This window comes from Delphinapterus leucas, chromosome 11, assembly GCF_059928025.1.
Source record: "Delphinapterus leucas isolate spDelLeu-1000000601 "Yukka" chromosome 11, BTC_Dleu_Yukka2, whole genome shotgun sequence".
NCBI classification, from domain to species: domain Eukaryota; kingdom Metazoa; phylum Chordata; class Mammalia; order Artiodactyla; family Monodontidae; genus Delphinapterus; species Delphinapterus leucas.
Window position 1 is genome coordinate 82,826,563 of NC_143139.1, and position 23,462 is coordinate 82,850,024.

A 23,462-nucleotide genomic window follows, 5' to 3' on the forward strand; every position below is an offset into this window, starting at 1 on the left:
TCACACCCAAATATTCATTTCCCTAACTTTTCTAGAATTCTTCACGTTAAGAATGATACCCAGATAACCCCTGAATTTTTACCACATAAATCCCATTTAGAACTTATTTTCCCCCATATAATGACATTCTCCAGGTTGTAATACTACCACCCTCTCCTTACACTGCTTTCCACTTAATTTCAGTTGTGTTAAGGACAGATCCTGACATTCCATGTAAGCACTCAAAGTGATTTCTGAATCTGGATAACGAACTCACTCCTCAAAGATTAAAAATCAAAGCAGCAGATAAAATTTAAGTTTTTATGAGACTTCAGTTTTTGAAATACATAACTCTTACAGCACACAGTTATTTACAAGTTCTTTTTACAAAATATGTATGCCATTTTCAAAGAATACTGTTAAGATCATGATCTAAAATACCTGTCAGAGTTCAAAAAGGACACATAAAATCCACAGTACAATGACATAAATAAAACATGGCTGAACATCAGGGCTTACTCACACATAAAAATACTAATTCTCTATCCCAGTGGTCACAGACCAATGGCCTATGGCCCAAATCCAGCTGGTGGCCTGTTTTTGTACATCTGCGAGTTAGACATGGTTTTGACATTTTTAAAGGATTGTTAAAAACAAAAGCTAAACTAAACACAGACTACATGTGGCCTGCAAATATTTACCATGTGGCTTTTTTACAGAAAAAGTTTCCTGACCCTTCATTATGTGAAACTGACTGAGAGCCAGCTACTGGAATATACTGATGAGCATTAAAGAAGACACCACTGTTGCGGGCCACTACCACCAGCACTACTCATTTCTAAAATGAGGCACTTCTTTTTGAATATGTACATCTTCAAAACATAATTACATCTGGCAAGTAGCTCAGCTACTTAACTCTAGCCCTTTGTAATCAGGCCTCCACATGAAATCACAGTATTCTTAGGGGCTGAAGAAAACAAGCACAAAGTATCAGATGTCAGTCACTGAGCTCATAAATAATGGTAAGTGGGTTAAGATCACATTGTTTTAAATGTTAATAAAATCCATAATGTAGGTACTGCCAATAGGACATGATATTGCTGCATTAGTTAAATAACATCTATAAAAACATGTTTACACATCCCGATTCATTGTTTGCAAAAGCAAGGATAACTTAGTTAACTTAGTATGTACTTACTTTAAAAATGAGAAATGGAAAAGAGAAAGAAACAAAAAAACCCCAAAATGTAAAACCACAGCAAAAAGCTTTGGAATGCAAAAGACTGGGGACTCTTAGCAATAGCACTCAAGCTGGCGTAGGCTTCTCATATAGTTCGCTGCTCAGTTGCCACAGCAACCATTGCTGTCTCTCATCGGCGAGGCTTTTCATTAAAAGAAAGATCGGTCCGCGAGCAGATGCTTTAAAAGTAAAACCAGAGCTGCTCAACACACAAATCTCCCGTGTGTTGGTTAAGCAATTCCTGGTCAGTAGGCTATATTCATTCCAGAAACCAAGTATCATACTGGACGGTATTCCTTCTTCAGGCCAAGCTGGCTAAGCATTACATCATGAAGACATCTCTGATGTCGAGTTTTAAAATGCTCAGTGAATGCTGAGGTAGATTTTCAGATGAAGATCCTTTATACCTTGATTCGGTCAGGACTGGCTTCTTTGTGTATCCTCCTCCTGGGAAATATCTTCCGCTTAAGTGCAGTTAACTAAAGGATGAAAGACAGAAAATAAATTTTAATTCTCCAGGTTGACAAACTTTAACTTTCTTTCTGAGGGTCTTATGACCTTAATCTTTTCCACAGTCCTATACATAAAAAACAGCAAACAAACATCATTCCTCCCCTCAAAACGAAACCAACCACTGATTTTGTTTGGCTTTGTAGGGCTGAAGTTACTCTGGTCCAAGTTTCATTTTTTTAAGACCTATAAAAACTACAGATTTTTACATAGCAATTACCACGTATATTTATTTTCACAGTGTCTGTCTGTCTGTCAAGTCTTTCTACTGAAGGAAATGGACTCTTCAGCCCTTAAGATACTGTCTCTGGGTTTGAAAATGACTACATGTGTAAGTTGGAATTTTAATTTTTTTTTAAGAATTCTATCACCACTTTTTTTTCCTATACTTAGTGACCACAGCAATAATCATTGGGCATTGCCTGTATTTTCAAGTTCATGAATGGGTTGAAATACAAAAGTTCATTTATAACTTAGCAGCTTAGAACTTAGATAAATACTTCTAATAGAAACAGTTTATCCATGATACATCTGAAATAGAAAACCTGACCACCTTTACAAGAAAGTTTCAATTTCTACTGCTCCATCTTGAGGTGAAAGCAGAACTTTGCCCACGCATGGGACCACCCTGGTCTGGATGACGAGCTGGGATTCTGGGGCAGCGGAAGAGGCAGCCCTGGCTTGTGTGGGAGTGTGCAGGAGTTAAGGAATTCGATTCAGGCAGGTGAAGAGCAGGGTGTCGGGGAGGAGAGGGGATTTACTCTTCCCTTCCTCTCCCCCTCGCCCTGCCTCTCTGGTCCCCTATTCTCTGCAGGTATAAACGACAGCGGAGAAAGACCCTCCTGTTCCTTCCATGGCCGCCAGCTGCTCCTTTCAGCCGGTGTCCCTCTCCTCCCCCATCGCAGGCCAGCACACAGCTGACTCACAGGTTCCTCGCTGGACCTCCGTTCTAAAAGCAGGTACAATCTGTTTAAGATTTTTTTTCTAAGATTTTTACTTGCCAAGAACAATGGCAACAAGACCAAGAGGAAGGCTTCTATTCCGTGGGAAGTGGATGAAGGTTAAATTGCCGTCCTGCTCGCCCGTCAGACCTTTATTTCCTGAGTTTCCTTCCATCTGCAGCGCAAAGCCCAGGGCTATTTATCCTAAAGCTCTCAGTTCTAGGGCCGCCGCCCCACGCCCGGCCTCCTCAATGTAAGTAAACTCAGTGTAAGCCTCCCGTCCTGACAGCCAGAAAAGCTCCACCTGAGAGTCACCTGGAACGGGACTGAGGCAGGTTCGCCTGCCCGGCACAAGTCGGTCAGCCCAGACACCCGTCCCTTCCTTCCGAATCCTTTCTTTCCAGAGCATCTCACACCTGCTGTGGCCTAATGAGGACTCTCTTATCCCTTTCTTTTGACCTCACAAATCTCCCTCTGACTTCTGGGAGGTGGCTGTGTGTGCGCCTGTGTGGGGATGAACTCCCAGCAGCTCAAAGGAAATGTAAGTGGGAGACGGGCCGTGTGCCCGAGCCAGGCACCGTCAGCAGAACAGGGGGAGGCCTGAAGATAAGACGCTGTGGCCACTAGTTTGGAAAGATTAACAGAAAATTAGTGTCAGATGCAGATTCGAGGTGGTTTTTTTGGTTTAAAATAGTCTGACTTGCAGACTTCAGGCTAAAACTGAAAAGCTCTATTTATTGAGCTCCAGGTACAAAGAATACTGGTTATAGGTTTAGAAGATAAATGGGAAAAAAAAAAGGCGATTATGACTGTTGCCTGAATATTATGAAATATTTAACATGAGTATAAGCCAACAGGAGAAATAAACATTTTCTTCTTATGAATTTATATCATTTTCTTAAAAAAAATCAATGATACCAAGAAATACTGTTTGACATCCACATAAAATATAACACTTACCTGTTCAGCAAAAAATGAGAATACAGTAAATATAATCAATGTTGCTAGCACACAATGAGTCCAAAACTTCAATTTGTCTCGATACACCCTCCTGTTCAGAGAGAAAGAAGGAAAATATGTAGTTATGTGTAGGGTTTAACTATCATTACTTAGTAAAGCTACTAGTTTAGCAAAGCAAAAACAATGGCTGGAGGCAATTCTAAAATGTTAACATAATTATACATTTCCCACCTGAGTTCAGATTTTCATTGTTATAGTAAATATTGGAATTAGTAAAAGTTACCCAGGCAGGGGAGAGGACTTCATTTTTAACAAATTAAACAAAATCCCCTCTTCCATTCATTTGTATTTGCTCAGTCACCCAACCAACACCTCCTGTGGATACAGCAAGGTGACAAGGAGAAGTCCCTGCTCTAAAGTATCTGCAAACCTGGGGAGGCGCTGACGTGCAGACAACTAGCCATCACACACGTGGACAGAAATATCTGTTATCAAAAGCAGAGTCTTGTGGAAAAACAGTGAAATGAGGAAAGCACCACAGAGGTGGGGACACTCCATTTGAGCCTTGAAGTGGGGAAGGGGAGCCTGTGGCTGAGAAAGGGGGTGAGCGCCAGCAGCCGCTGCGTCCTGCTCAGCTGAGCCAAGTCTGCACGGGGGACGCGCGGCCACGGAGAAGCAGGTAGGTGTAAACTGCGGCTGTTCTGGAAAACCGTGCAATAGCGTTTGGACATAATACTCTGTGGGAAGGGGGACGATATATAGCATGTGCGTGTGTCACAATCGGGGTGCAAATGGCGGCCGTGTGAAGGATGGAGGTCAAAGCCGGTGGCCAGAGGCAGGCAATCCGGTCAGTCTGGGCAGAGAAAAGAATGAGGGCTGTACTAGGGCAGTGAGAATGGAAGGAATGAAGCAACAGAAGAGACATCCTGAGGGTGGGATCAACTGGCCTAGGAGATAAATGGGAGTACAGCAGTTTCATCACCTGTAATATGGAAATAATAATTTGTTATGAAGATTAAATAAATGCTTAACATAAGGCTTAGAAGATATGCTATGCTAACAACTGCCAGGTTTAGGCCTCTGTGCTGAGTTCCAGGCTTATTCACACCTGCCTGGTAGTGGGCGTCTCTACTCTGAGTCACATATTCCAAACGGTACCCTGCCCCGCACTGTTCTTCCTCCTGTGTTTCCTACGTTAAGAGGATCAAAAACCAGCTCGGTGAGTTCTAACGTCTACAGTATCATTCAGAATCTATGTGTAATTTGAAGAGCTAAGAAGCCACAGGCTGTGACACAGCTAATGAGTTGCCCCAGTGACCAGAGAATCCTGTAACAGGGGAGCTGAGCTCCCCTCAGCCAGCCATGCACTGAGCACCTACTATGCACCAGGGATGCAAGTGGACTCGGACAGGGAGAGCCAGTCTCTGCCCCGACGAGGGCTCACAGTCTACAAGGAGCGACAAGCACACCACATGGACTGCTCTAAGTGCAGAAGCTGCTCTTCCCGAGAAAGGGACAGGAAGAAAGCCACTGCAGGAAACCAGGGGAAGATGACGGGGACTCAGGAGTGCTGAAAGCGAAGGAAGAAGTTTCTATCGGGTTGGCCAAAAAGCTCGTTCAGGTTTTCTTCCGTAACCGTAATGTGGAAAAACCAGAAGGAACTTTTTGGCCAGCCCAACAGAAGCAGGGCGGCTGAGGAAAAGGAAGCCCCCGGATCAGCAACCTGCACCTGATTCACCTCATCTGTACAACACAGAAATCAAAGCCCTCTCCAGCTACTCTTAAGCCCACTCCTTTTTTATTCAGTAGGCCCTTGAAGGTGAATTTAGTCACGAACTGGATTTGTTTGTGGGGACTGACAGCTGGAACCGTCCAAAGATCTTTTTCCTCTGAGCTAAGGCAAAGTGAAAATGGTGAGAAGCCGTTCCTTGCCATTGCTAGAAGACAAGTTATTTAGTAACAACTTCTCCTTATGAAAATGAGAATATGTACATAGTAGCAATACACATGCTAATTGTCTCACTTACCCAACTGCAAGACACCAAAGAGCTCTAGCTGCCAAGGTCTGCTAATTTCCTCTCTCAAATCTCTGCCAATTGTATCTACTGCTTCTCTTTATTCCCTGGGCCATGTCCTTGGTTCACACCTTGACCATCTGTTTCCAGGACAAGTGAAATGCTTACTGCTTGTCTCTCTGCCTTAAGTTCCCAGACAACACTGCCTTACTCCAGACGCCTTCCTCACCAGTCCACCCCGCAAGCACTGTTAGTTATCTTTCCAAATCGTGAACTCTGATGAGACAGACATCTAAAAAAGTCTCTCCTGGGAACCCCTATTCTCTAAAGAAAGATGTCTAACTCAGATACAGCCCTTCACAATTTCTCCTTTCCCTCTCCACAGCACTGTCTTCTGGAAAAGTCCTTTTCATAATTCAAAACCAAGTCCAAATGTCACCGTCCTGTCATGGAATAGCTGCTTCCTCCTCTGTACTCTGAGAGCACTGAAGCCTATCTAGTCACGTCCTCCGTGTCACGGCTGGTTCGCTGGCTTCTGGTGAAGGCCGGCGCAGTGTCCCTTCCGTCTTGCACAGGCAATACCACACCTAACTGGCCTCACCTTACTGCACTGCACAGCCCTGTGTCAAGCAAGTCTGTCGGCACCATTTTCCCAACAGCATTTGCTCACCTCGTATTTCTGTATCACATCTTGGTAATTCTTGCAATATTTCAAAGTTCTTCATCATTATGTTTGTCACGGTGATCTACGATCAATGACCTTTGATATGGCTACAACTTGCTGAAGGCTCAGATGGTGGTCAGCATTTTTAGCAAATATTTTTAAATTAAGGAATGTACTTTTTTTAGATATAATGCTATTGCACATTTAATAGACTATGACATAGTCTGAACATAACTTTTATGTGAACTGGGGACGGCAGTGGTCTGGAACCGAACCCGCAGTATCTCCGAGGCTTTGCCCCTGTTCCTAGTGCCTGGTGTGGCGGGCAGGCAAGGGGTCAAAAATTTCCCTAAATTGAAAGATAAAATGATCTTTCTAATGAAGTGTTGGTAGTAAAAATCAAAGAAGGAAACATTCTAAAGCAGCTTTGGAATACAGTGGAACGAAAGTACGGAGGGTCAGGAATCGGGCTGGACTTGCCACTTGTCAGCTACTCCACCTTGAGCAAATCCCTCACTTCTGTTACTGTGCTCTCACCTGTAACGTGGCAACAAGAGTAGCACCTTTCATTGTAAAGAGTAAATATACTGCCCAGCAGGTACTCAAGAAACAGGGCAGCCACTCTGATGGCAGTGATGACGAATAAGGCTCAGAAAGTGTGCTCAGCCAGTGAGCTCAATAAAAACTATACGTGTATTTTACAAAGAAAGCAAATAACACAGTAAAGAAATTTCATCACTCTAAAAAAAGAAAAAATACACATATGTACGTATATGAAACAGGAAAACTTACCATTCCTGCAGCTCGTGCATATGAAGGAAACGGTTTCGATACTCCCTTGGCAGCTCAAACTGGGATGGGATGGGGAACACGGATTCGTAGAAGTCCCTGAGAACAGCCTTCACTGTCTGGGCATCTTTATGATTGTGGTCAATGTTGTCATTCAGGCAAACAAACTTCCTGGAAACGAGAGAGACCCAGGGTTATTACTGGTTATCATAAGGATGATCCTTACCTAACAAAAGAAGTGTGGATTCCAAATATATTTTAAATGGACTTATGTCCCAAGCTGTTGCATTTACTGATATGATTCTCTAGGGGAATAATGTTCTGTAAAATTTTTCTTTAGATATTCCTCTCCTGTAAAACAAAAAGAACTAGGGATGATAATTTTGAATGTGCCTTCTAGCTATGGGAGTAAATTATTTTAATTTCTATTTGGCATGTCCCTGACTGAAGCATTCTGTTACCATCCAGGGAAAAACTACTAAATGCCTACAACTGAGTTCTCTGAACTGATACAGTTACATTACTAAGAACAGTCCTGTAGATCACTGCGATAGAGACGGTTCCTTATAGCTATAGATTTTATGAGATTGATGACTTCTTAACATGTCTCCAACCAGGCTGTAAGAGGCTAAAGTTCCAGCAAAAAGTAGGTTACAGTGGTGCTTCCCTACTTGTTTCAGGTTCCCTTCCCGGCAAAAGTCACTAAACTGAGGGCCCATTAAAACAGTAGGTAGGGATAACACCACTTTTGAAGTACATTGAATTTTTTTTTTTTTTTTTTTTTTACAATTTTATCAAGTCTAATAAAGCCCTCAGATCCTACTACCAACTTACAGGAAATACAGGGGACAGAGGAACACGTTAAACAACTGGGAGACAATCAGAAACGTCCAAAGTTCAGGAAATCTACAGAATATATAATCTGATTTCTTCATATACACATACAAACATTTATATGGTTAAAAAAAAAAGAGATGGGAAACCTATGGACTTAATTGCAATGAATTAACTTGATACCATTTCAAACCAACAAAGTTAAAAAACAAATGCTTATAAAAGACAACGGAGGAGAAAAGTCTCTGCTTATTGAAGATGAGTGATGAGTAAGTGAAAGTTCATTATCCTATCTCTTCTCTAAAGTTGGGGAAGTTTAAATTAAAGGATATTAAAGAGTTATGTCAACCAAATACAATGCATGAGGCTTGACTGTTTCCTAGATTAAAAACAAACAACAGCTGTAAAGGGCATCTAGATGCAACTGGTGAAGTCTGAATATAGACCATCTATTAGATGGTATTATTTTAGTCAGTGTTAAGGTTCTTGGATATGTGTTAGTGGTCCTGTGGTATAAAGGAGAATGACTCTGTTTAGAAGATGTGCTAAGCACTACTGAGCCTGTGCTCTAGAGCCCGTGCTCCGCAACAAGAGAAGCCACCGCAATGAGAAGCCCGCGCACCGCAACGAAGAGTAGCCCCCGCTCGCCACAACTAGAGAAAGCCCACGCCCAGCAACGAAGACCCAATGCAGCCAAAAAAAGAAGACATGCTAAAATAATGAGGGGTAAAGGGTCTGGATGTTTGCAACTAATTTTCAAATGGTTTAGCAAACAAAACAAAAACCAAACCTGTGTGTTTTTGTGTTCATACAGAGAGATGAAGAGAGAGAGCAGACATGAAAAATGCTGAAAATTTAAAAGTCTGAGCTAAGGGTTTATTGTAATATTTTTTTCAGTTTTTCTGTATCTTCAAAATTTTTCAATAAGTTGGGAAAAGTTAAAGAAGAAAGTATATGTATGAGACAAAGAGTATGTGTAGACACAGGGTAACTAAAGCAGACCTTGCTGGGTGCCCAGCAAACACTCCCTCTCCTTCCTATGAGAACTTGCATTTTGCTCCGTTATTTCTCCCCCATGAGCTGACTCAAAAGGTAGGCAACCGCACCCCAACCCAGAGTCAGCTTCTGACTAGCGTAAGTGAATCCCTCCCCTTCACGGTGACTGGTATAGAAATGGGGGAGGGAACAACACACAATACACAGGAAGGGACAGTCCCCTATAGCCTCAGAACTTGGCTATGTCTGCAGGGACACTGGAACTGGTGCAGCTGCCCTATACTCCAGCCTGAGGATGAAGCCAACACAAGCAGGAAGGGAGAAGGGCAGCAGAGCCCAGATACTGCCTATCCTAGATTCCCTGTTAATGCAATAAACCTGTTCTTAAAGTGTAAGTCAGAAGGCTGGTTTTCCACTCCTGACTTAAAAATAACAGAACAAGAGTTAAAAATGATAAAATCTGTTCAGGGTTATAGGAGTATCTGGGCCTGGCAGACACTGCTGGAAAAGCCTGTCTTGCCTTGGGTCTTTTCAGCAAAACCCTATCCCTTTAAGTATCATGAAGATGTCTGTGAATCCTCTCGCCCAACAACTTTCAAACTGCCACAAGACATAAAAGTATAGGGTACAACTAAAAACTCGAAATTCTCAATTGGTCTCACTACAGATCACCAAGGACTGAGCAAGCACGTCGATAGAATGGGGGAAGCAAAAAGCAAGTACTGAAATTGGCTCTTAAGGTTGTTTTTGTTTTTTTATATTTGAGCAGGGCATTCCAAGAAGGGAACAGCATGTACAAAAAGAGCTGCAAGCTGGGTGGTTCTTAATTATTATGACTTATTGTTTGCTTAGCTTGTGGGAAATATTTGTTATTTTGTAGGAAATATTTTATGAATATACTACATAAGTATTAAAAATATTTTCATTTTTCTTAAAATTCCATATTCCCCCCTGCCCAAAAATCAAGAATGGAATTTTAAGAAAAAATGCCATGGCCCAAAAATCAAGAATGGAATTTTAAGAAAAAATGCCATGGCTTTAAAATGCCTGGAAATTTTACACCTCTGATCATGTATAATTAAGATCATAATTTAAAAGAGATAAAACTGAAAACTTCCAAAAGCATTTGAAAAACTCAGATGAAAATATTCAATTTCATAAGCCAAGGTTTTTTTTTCTGAGAAACTACTGAAACACCTATTTCCCACTAAAGTTCAAAACTCAAAAATGCAGATTTTAACCAATTTTATCGAACTAGGGCAACTGTTAGGGGGCAGGCTGGAAATTTTCAAGGTTTATGTAAACCTGAACATTGAATTTATCCCCAGAGAATGACTGCAGTTTACTGGATTTTCACATTTATGGTAGCATTCCTTTTTCCTCAGAAGCTAATTTGAACTTTACTTTGAATTGCAGGTCTAACCACCAAAACAACTTCTCTGGTAGCACCTTTTTAGAAATGCTCTGAGAGTGCTAGCCGTCTGGCCTCACATCCCCGATGATGCTGTCCGCCCCTCAGCCCAGCCCTCAGCCTCACTGAACAGTCCTGTCACTGGACTCTGAGATGTCCGTGCTAGTCCCTGTGCGAGCGGGGCCTGATCTCAACTCACAACTCCCATCCCTCGGTTCAAACACTACCTCTACCGTTAGACATTTCCGTCTGCTCCAAACAGAAATAAGCCACTCCCATCTCTCTAGTCCTACTGCTTTTTTTCATCCATACTTTCTATTCAATTGCGCTGTGAACCTAAAATGTTCTAAATTAAAAACAACAACAAACAACAGTACCTGGGGTTTTTTCTTATATCATCCAACTGGCCAACCACATGAGAAACATTGGTACGAATCATCTTAAAAGCAATTTCTTCTTCTCCCATGATTTCAAATCTAATATCAAAACATATTTAAAGAGTTTAAATATTTATGTGGATATGTAAAATAAAAACATATTTAAAGAGTTTAAATATTTATGTGGATATGTAAAATAAAATTTCAATAAGAAAAGCATTTTATAAAACTTTAAAAAAATCAGCATCCTTGGAATGACTTAATTTTTCCATATTACTAAAAATCTCACATAAATTTCAAAGAATGCTTAAGAGATAAACTATGGTAAAATTATGAAAATACCACTCATAATTATCCTTAAATTAAACAGAGAAAATGTATGTAGTACTTACCTATATTTGTTTTTGTCCTTATACGCTTTGTGGATTCTATCAGTTACTGGTTTACAGTTGGTTACTAGACTTTTAGTGACTGGTGGCTGCGAGAAAATACAGACATTACATCAGGGCAAAGACTAGGGTGAGGCCACTGAAGCATTCATCTCAGGTGCAAAATTTAAGGGGGCACAGAAAGACTCAGTAATTAAGATGACTATTTTTCTTTTTTTTTTTTTTTTTTGCGGTACGCGGGCCTCTCACTGTTGTGGCCTCTCCCGTTGCGGAGCACAGGCTCCGGATGCGCAGGCTCAGCGGCCATGGCTCACGGGCCCAGCCGCTCCGCAGCGTGTGGGATCTTCCCGGACCGGGGCACGAACCCGTGTCCCCTGCATCGGCAGGCGGACTCCCAACCACTTCGCCACCCAAGATGCCCAAGATGACTATTTTAATGTAATATTCTTAAAAATCAAATTGGCATACTATGGCCCGCATGCTATTGCCTGTTATTGTGAATAAAGTTTTATTTTAATCACACATTACTACACACTACCTGTTAAAACAGTCTTATAAGTGATTGCTATAATTTTTTCAAAATGAAAATAAATTTCGAAGATAAACTGTAATGAAGTGGTCTATATGATACGCATAAGCTAAGCTGTCATTCTTATAGTCTAATTAGAAAATACTTTATCCTGTGTATAATCACAGTTAATTACAGTAATGAAGCCAACACCTTGGCTAAGAGTTTACTCGAGTAATGTTAACTAATGCTGTCTGTATAATTAGTACTTATGCTCTAAACAGCTTTATTTGCATAAGCCTCAAGACTAACTTATAACCATTAGCAAAGAAGCCCCTACTTACTTAATCCTTAGCATTCAAAGGATATTTGCTGATTCTAAACCTCATGCCAGATATTTGGTAAAACTGTAAAATACTCTAATAGATGAATATGTGTGCATTTCTTTAAAAAAAGCCCTAAAATCCCTCAAGAACCTTTCATCATGCCTGTAAAAGGGAAAGATGAATAACTGTTTTCTACGCATAGATCATCTTCCTTAGAAAAGAATACTCTTCTCTAAGTTCTATACAAGTGCAAGGGGTTGGTAATTGTAAAATCTTACTAGGAAACCAAAGTTTATAGAGAAGGAAAGACAGACAAGTGAAAGGACAGATGTGGAAATACAGATGGTGAAAGACAAGTCTGGAGCGAGCACTGAAACAGGCTGAGCCACTCGCAAAGTGGCTGGGGTGTCACCCGGACCTGGGGTGACGTCAGTAGCCTCTAAGGCAACCTGTCAGTATGATCACAATGTGGTCCCGAAGAGAGTAAAGACCAGAGAGGCCTGGTCCAGGGGAGAGGCTGAGCGGAGATGGTTTAGGAGCCCAGCACACTTTCTCCTTTCTTCCTCCTCTGTCCAGTGCTCTGGGTTTGCCCACCAAGAAGATACCAGAAAAGACAAGTCAGGGCAGCCTGGAACCCGCGGCTCACTGTTCCCCTCCCGGAGAAAGGGTGTACCCAGATCTCTGATAACTGGTAGAACTTTATTTTGACAAATACATTAAAAAAATGTTTAAACCAGGACACTGACCTCTGGATGATTTAGAGTTGATTATATTAGCTTTGTTGGGGTAACTCCAAATTGGGGGAAAACAGAAAAGAGCTTTATCATTGTTTGAAAAGTCCTAAAACTGAGAATGTCTTTTAGCCTATGCAATCTTCTTTTTTTTTTTTTTTTTTTTAACTTTGATTCTATTCTCTCTGGAGGCAGGGAACACACCTACAGTGATTACAAATGTGCCTTTTTAATCATTAAGAACACACTTGTAAAGAACTACTAACATCTCTGTGTAGCAGTCTGGGTCTGACAAAGCATTTTTACTGGACTGTGCCAAAGACCCAGAAGAAGCTGCTGCAGCTCACAAGACAAGCTGCCATTGTCCTATCAGCCTGCCTGCGCATCAGCTCCACGCGAGGCCTCCCGAGAACCCACAACCCAGAACTAGTCTCCACCTGCTGATTCATGCCTGTTTACCCCACTGGAGGAAAATCCCTTAGGGCTGACACCAGGTCTTATACCTCTACCTCAGTTTTGTAGATTTCATAGTTTTAAGTTTTAGAATATTTAGAGAACTGGCTTTAAGTGACACATTTGTATACAAACCCATGTCATATGCTAAACTAACCAACACATGATCAGCAATACTTACAGTTTGTCTACAGGTTCCTAAAGCTGCTGGGCTGCCCCTCACACTGTCTCCTCATGAGGGAGCTTCCCAGGACCCTCCGAGAACACAAGTGAGAAATACCATCCCTGCCGTGTGCAATGAATGCCAAACAAATGACTGCCTTCTTTCAGGAATCAGATTTTTAACTGATTCATTACTCTTCTCTACATTCATTTACAAACATCTGCAGTTAATTATGGGGCTTGAACATTTGCAAGATGGTCAGTTTTTTTAAAATACATGTTATTATGCTTATGAAAGTGTAGTCTATTCATTATAGAAAATATGGAAAATACTAGTGTGAAAAAACGATATTAAGAACTACCTATGGGGCTTCCCATGGTGACTCAGTGGTTAAGAATCCGCCTGCTAATGCAGGGGACATGGGTTCAAGCCCTGGTCCAGGAAGATCCCACATGCCGCACAGCAACTAAGCCCCTGCGCCACAACTACTGAACCCAAGTGCCACAACTACTGAGCCCGAGTGGCATAACTACTGAAGCCCACGCACCTAGAGGCCATGCTCTGCAACAAGAGAAGCTACCCAATGAGAAGCCTGTGCACCGCAACAAAGAGTAGCCCCTGCTGGCTGCAACTAGAGAAAAGCCCGCGTGCAGCAACAAAGACCCAAATGCAGCCAAAAATAAAAATAAACAAATTTATATTAAAACTACCTATGTTATTTAAAAAAAAAAGCCAGACACAAGACTGCATGCTGCATGATCTAAAAAAAAAAAAAATATATATATATATATACACACACACACACACACACACAAATGGACTATTACTCAGCCATAAAAAGGAAATGAAATTGAGTTATCTATAGTGAGGTGGATGGACACAGTCTTTCATACAGAGTAAAGTCAGAAAGAGAAAAACAAATATCGTATGCTAACCCATAGATATGGAATCTAAAAAAAAAAAGGTCTGAAGAACCTAGGGGCAGGACAGGAAATAAAGATGCAGATGTAGAGAATGGACTTGAGGACACGGGGAGGGGGAAAGGTAAGCTGGAATGAAGTGAGAGAGTGGCATGGACATATATACACTACCAAATGTAAAACAGATAGCTAATGGGAAGCAGCCGCATAGCACAGGGAGATCAGCTCGGTGCTCTGTGACCACCTAGAGGGATGGGTTACGGAGGGTGGGAAGGAGATGCAAGAGGGAAGGGATATGGGGATATATGTATATGTATAGCTAATTCACTTTGTGATAAAGCAGAAACTAACACACCATTGTAAAGCAATTATGCTCCAATAAAGATGTTAAAAAAAAGAAAAAGAACTACCTATAATTTAACCTACTGTCATTTTCATTAATTTTGGGGATGTGTGTGAAGGTATCAGGAGTTTTCCATAGTTCAAACCGTATTCTGTATATGGCAGTACCCATTTTCTCCCCACCTAATTTTATTTTATAAACATTCTTCCATATATATCAGTAAAAATTAACTGTAAGCATCACATAATGGCAGTATTATATCCTTGGTCCATCAATTCTAAATGCACTTTTTTTTTCCACATTATCATTTCTCTGAAGCTGGGATGCATCTTACAGATATCAACAGAGTCTTCCAAGCATTTCAGCCAAATGCTACTCCGATATACTTGTGTATAGATCATCCACTGCCCCTAGTGGTAAGATCCAGAAAGTGCCCGCATCAAAGCAACTGAGCTTTGATGAAAGATGGGATTCCATTTGATGTTTAACCTCAGGATCGTTCTCCCAAGCCAGTGAGTATACTCTGGCGCTATCTTCCGCTATCCTTAGTGAATGGGATGTCTGCTTATAGAATATAAGCAAGTAATCTCAGTATTAGCTTAACATCCATTAGGGAGGAAAAAAAGATATTCCAAAGAAAAATATGAATGATTCTGGATTATCTGTGCTACTGATTTCCACCAAAGACCTATAAACAGAGCCTGCTTCTAGTTTTTCAAGTGCTCTACAGAAATGATGTAACTGACACCCGATAAGGATATACTTTCTACTTTACATAAAAGAACCCATGGCACTCACCAGATTGGGATCATAGTACGCTTCCTGAGTCGGTGGGATGTTGTTTAGCTGAGTGATGTTAGCAGGAAGCATTTTCGAACAATTTATTAACACGTGTTCCAGACCTGTTAGGTCCTAACAAAGCAAAAATAAAAGGATAAACCTATATACATTACAAGTAACAACTGTGGTTTTAAAAATAAAAATGTTAAAGTCACCAAAATTTAAGCGTTATCGTCAAACAGGGTTTGACTATATGATTCTTAAAGACACCCTAAAAAGAGCAGAATGAAACAATACAAATAACTCATCTTTGTCTCAAAGTAGAACATACGGGCCTGCAAGGCACCGTTTTACACAAGGTGGTCCACGGGATCACCCGATGGGTGTCCTGCAGCTGGATTCATCTTGGAGCTCTCCACTAGTGAGTGTCCTACTCCTGGGACTAAAGGATGCCATGACAGAAGGGGCTCTGCAACACCGTGGGCCTGGCTAAGATCTCCACTCGGCCACACCTGAAGGCCCTGAATGAGCTTGACACGAGAATCTTATCTGCAGGTATGGTCTGCCTCGTCTCCAGACAATACAATTACAATCCCTACTGAAAGCCTAAAAAAAGTAATCTTATAAAATATGAACTTCAAATTTGATTTTAATCCTGGCATTTAAAATGGACTAGTTGTGAACCCCCTCATTAAATATGAAGAATTACTTGTACCTGCATTCCATTGAAGTATGTAGGGGAAAGAGAGAAAGTATCAAAAGTTTCATTCAAAATGTCATTAAGTTTAGGGGAAAAAAAAATGACAATACCTGCAAACTTAAAGGCAGGTCGTGAATTCTGGTAGCCAGCGTGCGGATTTCTCTGTCAGATAAGACACCAGATTGGTCTGTGTCAACTTCATCAAAAACCTGAGATATGTTCAGTGGCTGAACTGCACTCATGAGATAATAAAAATAAGAGAAGGCAAATTGCATGTCCTCAGAGTGGCGCACTTTGTGAAATGACGTCTTGTCAAATTCTTCAGGGAACCTGTCCAAATGTAGCATACCATAAGATCTGGATATTTAAAATATATACAGTACCTAACACTTGTGGAGTCAGAATCTTCCTTCCCACTTATATAGATAATACCTTCGACATACTAGTCATCAAGTGTTAGAGCCATAAACGCAGCATAGCAAGGATGTAAACTTCAAGCAGCCTTGGCTCTGTGCACACACGGACAACTCAAACACAAGCAAGACTTACATGTCTTGCAGTTCTTGCATAACTATTCGGTCGATCATGTGAGGCATGTGTGCAGGGACTTTCCGAGACGTGAATCCAAACTTGCTATTTAGAATTTTGTTTACATATCGGAGGGAATCTGCGAACGTATCTTTTAGTTGCCTCCCTGTGTGTTTGCTCTCAGTAAAGTATGCCAGTTGTGTCTTCAGTGACTCTTCTTCCTGAAAAGAGAATTTCACACAACACAGCATTGTGTTTAGTGCACAGGTGCCCTGTGCTAACAAGAGACAGAGGTACTACTTTATGTCACGTGGTAATAACTAGTCACTAACTGTCCTGAGGGGCAAATGAAACGAGCACTAACAGGTCTCCTCAAGCATCCTAACATCAGGACAAAACTGGATTTCAGTGAAAGTATCGCCAACATCGGCTTGAGAATGACAGCTGTGGGGTGGAGGTCTGCTTTTAGGGTACTCTTTAAGGACTAGTCATTGATCATGAGATTTCATAGCCAATTTCAATGCAATATTTAATTGATTTACAATAAATTTGATAGTGCTTTCAGTATCAAGTTATTTCTACTGGTGACATCAAAGCAGCAAGTCCCTTGAGTTCTGAGCACAAAGACTAGAATACAAAATTGGTTTCACCATATAGTAGTGTTAATATTATGAAATGTAAAGAACCCTATCAAAACCAGTAAGAGGCGAAACTGAATGAATGGGCAAAGAATATTGGCAAAGAACCTGGACACACTGTACAGAAGATGAAATATTTTTGCTTCTCAAACTGATGAAAATATAGATGCTATTAACTGCTGTTGGTTAGTCCTGTGGAGAAACAAGCACGCTTGCATGCTGTTTGTGGAAGGAGGAAGGCGTGCAATATTTAAGAAAGACAGTTAAATTTTATACGCAATAGACCCTTTAACCTAGCAATTCTACCTACAGAAATAAAACTTCCTCAAGAGTAAGATATATGTACGAGAATATTTATTGCAACATTAGGTATTTGTACTTGCAAAAACACTGGACACAACTTACAGCTGTTAAAAAAAAAATGGCAATTTGCCCGCATACTACCACATCAAAGGCAACTGCAGAGCAATATATATAACTTCACTGCTGCAAAACAAACTATATAGTATGTCTGCATATCTATAGAAAAATACTGGAAGAATACCCACCAAACTACATATTCATAGTGACTGTCTCAAGTAAGGAGATTAAGGAAGGAAGGAGACAGACCTTTCCCTTTTTTTTTTTTTTCCTGCTTTTTTTGTTTTTTGCATTGCTTGCGATTTTTACCATTAGCCTATAGTGCTTTTGCAATTTAAAAAGCAGGGAGCGGGGGAGAATGAGGAAATCAATGTAGGCAAGAACTCTGCAGCCCCTTGCTTAACAATTAGTAAATGCTACCATGGCAGGGACAAGATACTTCCTGAAGACCATGAGAGGAATGAGACAACGCCCCTCTTCATCACTTTCCCCCAGCCTAACATCCACTCACGGCTGTGCTTTGGTCAGGATCCAGCCCCACCTTTCCAAGGTCAGCTCACAGGGCATGTCCTCCTGTATGCCTCCCCCAATACCTCCAGGCAGAGTTAAGGAATCTTCCCTTCGGACTCCCTGTCGATACTTCAGCAGACACTTATCACACTGCCACAGTTATTTGCCCACAAATCTGTCCTCCCAGCTTGCTCTCTGAGTCTCCAAGAGCAGCAACTCTCCTCACCATCTTGCACTCCCCGGCAGTCGGCACAGTGACGGCGCTTGTGAGATGTACAAAGGACCCCAGGGCACCGTGGAGGCCGTGGTACAGGAGGGAGAGTGCTGGGCTCACCCTCACCTGCTGTTGTGATGTCAGGAAAGCTAACGAATTTATCTGCCTCTCGGGTTTTTCATTAGTAAAGTTTGAAAAACATGAGATCTGACTGCACGAGGTATTCAAAAGCGTTTTCTGATATCGCAACATGCCAAGTAAAGATACCATCCCTGTTCTACTATGGACTCAGGGTATGCCCCTGGCTAAATCCCTTGCTCATTCACATGAAGGCTGCTTCCTAAACTGCAAAATGGGGACAATGATAGCAGACCCTCACAAGGTACTTTTATTGTTAGAATTATTGGGACAATTAAATGAAACCACATAAGAAAAGTACTGAGTCCAGTGGCGGGCACAGGGAAGTACTGAATGAATGGTAGCTATTATTGTATCACTACCACTTACAAGGTTATTTATTTTTCCTGAGCATGGGACACAATAAGGCTGGATGTAACTTACATCAAGAAGATCTTGGAAATACTTTTTCTTCTCCCATGGCAAAAAGCCCAGGTAACTCTCTGTGTAATGCTGCAGTTTTCTTCCAGGTAATACTTCATTACCACCTAGGTAACTGTTAGCATTTTCCTCCATTCTGTTCTTCTCTTGTTCTTTCCCTGTGATTACCTTTTGTGTCTCCCTGTTTTCCAGTGGGAAAATCAGAGATGAGAGCTTTTCTTTTGACACACCTCCACCTCCTACTTTCGGGGTCACAGTTTTGGACCCGAATCTTGCTTTGCTTTCTAAGTCCAGGGGTGGAGTCTGGCTCTGGGAGTGGCCATTCACTGTCATTGTCACTGCTGGAGAAGGCAACAACCCCTGGAATCTTTCAGATGTTCCTAAGCTGCTGGGTAAGATGCTTTTGTGAGCCTGTTTTTCCAGTGGGGCCTCCAAACTGTCATTTCTTTGCTCTGTCATCAGACGGTGATTTACTGTTAACTTTGCATCCTGTGGGTTCATCAGAAACGACCTCAGCAGGGCTGACTTGGATAGATTGTATCCTTTCATGGTGATGTCTCCGTGTTCTAGCTGCAAATCCAAGTTATTAAGGCTCAACAGGGTCTCTTTTGGAAGGAGTGAAATATTGACCAGCGGAATTTGCACCTCCATTTGGAAACTTCCTGTTGTGTTAACATCGTGTCTTTTGACCTTGGGGAAGCGTTTTTCTTCGGGGATATCCTCAAACAGGATTTCCACCTCTGGAAGAAGAGCTGAGGGGCTAACCAAACTTTGGTAAGACTTCTGGGTCGTAGAATTCCGTTTGGGCTCCTCCCTTGTGTCAACCTCTACTGCTATCTGGATTCTGAACTCTTCATCATTTGTACTTTGAAATGTGAGATTAAAATGTATTGTGGTCACATTCATTCCACTGTGCATTAAGAGGTGGATGGTTTTCCACTTATTGGCGATAGAAGCATGTCGGATTATTGGGTTGTCACTATAGGCGCCTTCAATTCCCCTTTTGGCTATTTCTGCAAAGCTGAAATAAGGCAGGCATTCACCTTTCGGAATAACATAGTGAGTCTGGTTTGGGAGAAGAGTGACTTTATACAATTCATGAAAATGATCTAGAGGAAAAAAACACAAACATGATTTTTAAAAAACTACGCATTTTCCCCCTTTTCCTTTAATTCTTAGGGTTTGAGTTTTCACTTTCTAAGAGTGACTTTAAATGGACTTTAAAATCATCAGAAGTTCTAACACAAAAGCTACTGGTATAGGGCTCATTTTTACTTTCTGAAGCAATCACTATTATCGACATGGAATGCTGAGGCTGACTCACTACAGAGACAAGGCACGGTTCAGGACAGCGAATTCCAATGGTCAACTTCCATCTTTTTGTCCATTTGAAAAAAAGACAACTTTCTGACCAAAAGGACCGCCATTAATAAGCTATCAACAAGATCCAGTATTCAAACCAAGCTTATTTAATGAATTATTGGTCTCCTTTCACTGTTCCCAAATTAAACCTTCACCATGTAAGATAAATCTGCTAAGATAAATCTGCTTACTAAAAAAAAGAAAAAAAAAATCAGACTAGAGCAGTAACAGGAAAAGATGCAGCTTCAGTGTCTCGTGTTGTCTAAAGATCTGTGCCCTCTCATAACTCACAACTAGTGTGGATGCAAGGCTGGGAAAGGGATACCTAGAGAATTATTACTTTAAATAACAAAAACGATCCAAAACCCTCTATTTATGAAAGATTGTTATCCCCTTATCCTAAATACGTTTTTACGGCAATAAATATACCTTGCCCACAGTCACCAGCATCAAACCCACAGGATAAGACATTGCAGGCTTGGTCACAGAACTTATCAGCCAGCCAGGAATTTGCACATCCCTGATTGCAGTAAGAGATGCCGCTTATTCCTCCACCGAAATGCCAGGGCTGTCCGACTCCAATGCCCCCGGTGCCCCCACCTCCTCCTACATAGCGACCCGCACCACTGTTACCTGGAGGGAGAGGAGGAAAACAGAATCCTGCTGTGCTTACAGTCTTGGAAAAAAGCCAGTTCCTTATTTCTCAGCTGTGTTTTCAAGACCGATGCATGAATTTCAGTCAGGAAAGGTTCACCCCATTCTTTAACAGAAGATTTTACGTAGCTTAAAAAGAGACAATCTGAAAAGGGGGCATCAGTTGCCAGTGGACTGGGTGTGGGATGACCAGGCCTCGGCACTTACCATCTGTGCAACCCAGAAGTACAGGCCTCAGATGTGCTTAAGGGGGGCACATGCAGATGTGTATGGAGGATCAGATTATTCTGAAGACCGTGACTCTCGGGACTGACAAGAACATGTCCTAACACTGGCAATAAGCTCGTGACCAAGTGTCACTGCTCTGTCCCCGAGCTCTCCATGTTGCAGAGACTCTCCTGCACGTCTATGTTCTCTCCCTGCAGCGGTTCATATTTTTCAAAGGTGCCTCTGATAGAGCTGACTGAAACACAAGCTTTGTTCCTTCCAACACCTTCCCAAACCTGTTTCCTCAAATGCAGTAGGATGAGAATATCTGTGCACCTACTCTCCTTCTTTTGGTGACTGAGAAATTCAAGTGGATAATGGATGATGCTTTATAAACTGAAAGGCAATAAAGAAATGTAAAAACTTGTTATCCTCAACAAGTCTAAATGTTAGTGTACAAGAAAGGGAGAAGAGATGCTGAGGAGAGGAGATGTTTATTTCTTCTGCATCTCTTTAGTCCCTCACTGACCTGGAGCAGTGTGCTTCTAGGGGCCACTGGCCATGAGCTCCGACAGGAACCAGTGAGAGCAATTCTTACTCTCGAGCTCACGTAATTAAGGGTATAACTGATTTTCATATTTTGAATAATAAAAGACACTTTCAAGTGTAGGGTCATGTGGGAAAATGCCCCCAACAATAACAATATGAATAAACTGGGCCACATGGGGACACCAGTCATCACCTCCAAAGAGTCTACGATGATTGTTTCAATACGCGAAGAATGTTTAATTAAGTCACTGTACATGGTTGATAATGACAAATGAAAAAAATTCTGTCAACATGGACAAGTTACATTTGAACACACCCTCACCAGAGCAATCACCGCCATCCCAATCACAGGCCGAATTATTACAAGCCTTGTCACAATAGCCGTCTTTAATCCAGGATCCCGGGCAGCCCTCAGCACAGTTTGGCACAGGCCATGTCAAATAAACCTATGATAAAACCAGAGGGAAAATAAAGTGGTTTCTGGTTTCTGACACTTTTAAAAAATATATTTATTTATTTATTTGGTTGCACGCCAGGTCTTAGTTGCAGAAGATGGGCTCCTTAGTTGCAGCTTCCCGGCTCCTTAGTTGTGGCATGCGAACTCTTAGTTGCAGCATGCATGTGGGATCTAGTTCCCTGACCAGGGTTCGAACCTGCGCCCCCTGTATTGGGAGCTCAGTGTCTTAGCCACTGCGCCACCAGGGAAGTCCCCTGACACTTTTTATTCTTAAATTAGGATTCCTTTAACAGAAAAACAAAACAAATTGAGCCTCTAGAAAAGGTCTGCGTTCAGGGCCATCCTGCGGTAGTTTCTCAGTCCTGCCCTGCTGATGGGTCTTACCCGGCACATTTACTCTTTTCCGTTGCTCAAGGAAAGGAGACAAGGACTCAACTTACGGGTCAGTCTTACAACATGGTCTTATAAATGATCTATTTTGAAATAAAGCAGCAACACACCAGACTTAAATGCGAGTTCGAGAGCGTGCAGGTGGAAAGCGTGCACACAAGTCACTGCTTTTCTGTGACACTGTTGTCAACTCCTAAGCAGATTCATGCACCGTCTGGTCTCAAGGCTGAAAAGGGGGGGCAGACGAACTCTCAATATCCTTATACACGAGGTCCTGTGATGAATTATCCAGCACAGCATTCTGAGCTGTGAACCTGTCTGCTTTCAAAACAACTCACATGGTACATGGTTGCTTTCTAAATTAAAATCATTTTTGAAAAATGCATTCCCCTTTAAAATCTCCGTATCTCTGCACGGTGCAACTACCTGCAAGGTCTTTCTTCACCTGGTTAACTCCTGTTCTTCCAAGCTCATCTCAGTCCCTATCCCAGTGTGACTTCGCTCTCTGGCACTCCCACTCCTCGCACCCAGGGCACACCTACTGGCACGGAAATCGCTGTACACAGTCACTGGTTTTGTCTGTCTCCCCTGTCAAGCCATAGCTTGACAGAGTTCTAGAACTTACAAGCTCATGGTGCTAAGTCTCCAACTGATCACTGAACCCTTCTAACAACACTACCAGGGTCTTCCTGTTCCCCCCAATACACAGACAGGAAACCTCGAGGGCAGGTCATCACCCAGGCCAGTGCTACACAGCTGGCACCCATATCTGTGCTCGTGACCACTTTCCCATCCTGCCCCTCAAAGCCAGAGGGAGACCAGCTGCCTCCAGTGAAATTTCAGCCCTGTCTTTAAGCACTACTTTGAGCTTTCTATCTTGGGCATTTTGCTGACATGGTAAACATGATTTTGTGTTTCACAGTTATTTGCTTTTTCTGCTGTTGCAATAGCAAATGTAGAGGGTGGGTCCTGGGTGAGAATATAGGGAAGCAAAGTTCCCACTGTA

At 41.8% G+C, this 23,462-nt stretch overlaps 1 protein-coding gene across 6 annotated transcripts in view; it reads right to left on the reverse strand.

Moving 5' to 3' along the window:
* Positions 1–286: 286 nt before the first annotated feature.
* GNPTAB (N-acetylglucosamine-1-phosphate transferase subunits alpha and beta) overlaps positions 287–23,462 on the reverse strand; it is an 81,917-nt gene continuing 58,741 nt past the window's right edge. For 5 of the 6 annotated variants that reach the window (XM_022599768.2, XM_022599770.2, XM_022599771.2 and 2 more), the window contains 11 exons: positions 21,932–22,055; positions 20,629–20,832; positions 18,841–19,946; positions 16,579–16,778; positions 16,140–16,359; positions 15,348–15,461; positions 11,109–11,194; positions 10,717–10,815; positions 7,102–7,269; positions 3,631–3,721; positions 287–1,698 (listed from right to left, as the gene is read on the reverse strand). In XM_022599768.2, the coding sequence (XP_022455476.1) occupies positions 1,621–1,698; positions 3,631–3,721; positions 7,102–7,269; positions 10,717–10,815; positions 11,109–11,194; positions 15,348–15,461; positions 16,140–16,359; positions 16,579–16,778; positions 18,841–19,946; positions 20,629–20,832; positions 21,932–22,055 (2,490 nt within the window). In that variant the 3' untranslated portion in view covers positions 287–1,620. The remainder of the gene's footprint in view (positions 1,699–3,630; positions 3,722–7,101; positions 7,270–10,716; positions 10,816–11,108; positions 11,195–15,347; positions 15,462–16,139; positions 16,360–16,578; positions 16,779–18,840; positions 19,947–20,628; positions 20,833–21,931; positions 22,056–23,462) is intronic. The other variant, XM_022599772.2, reaches the window with a different exon arrangement.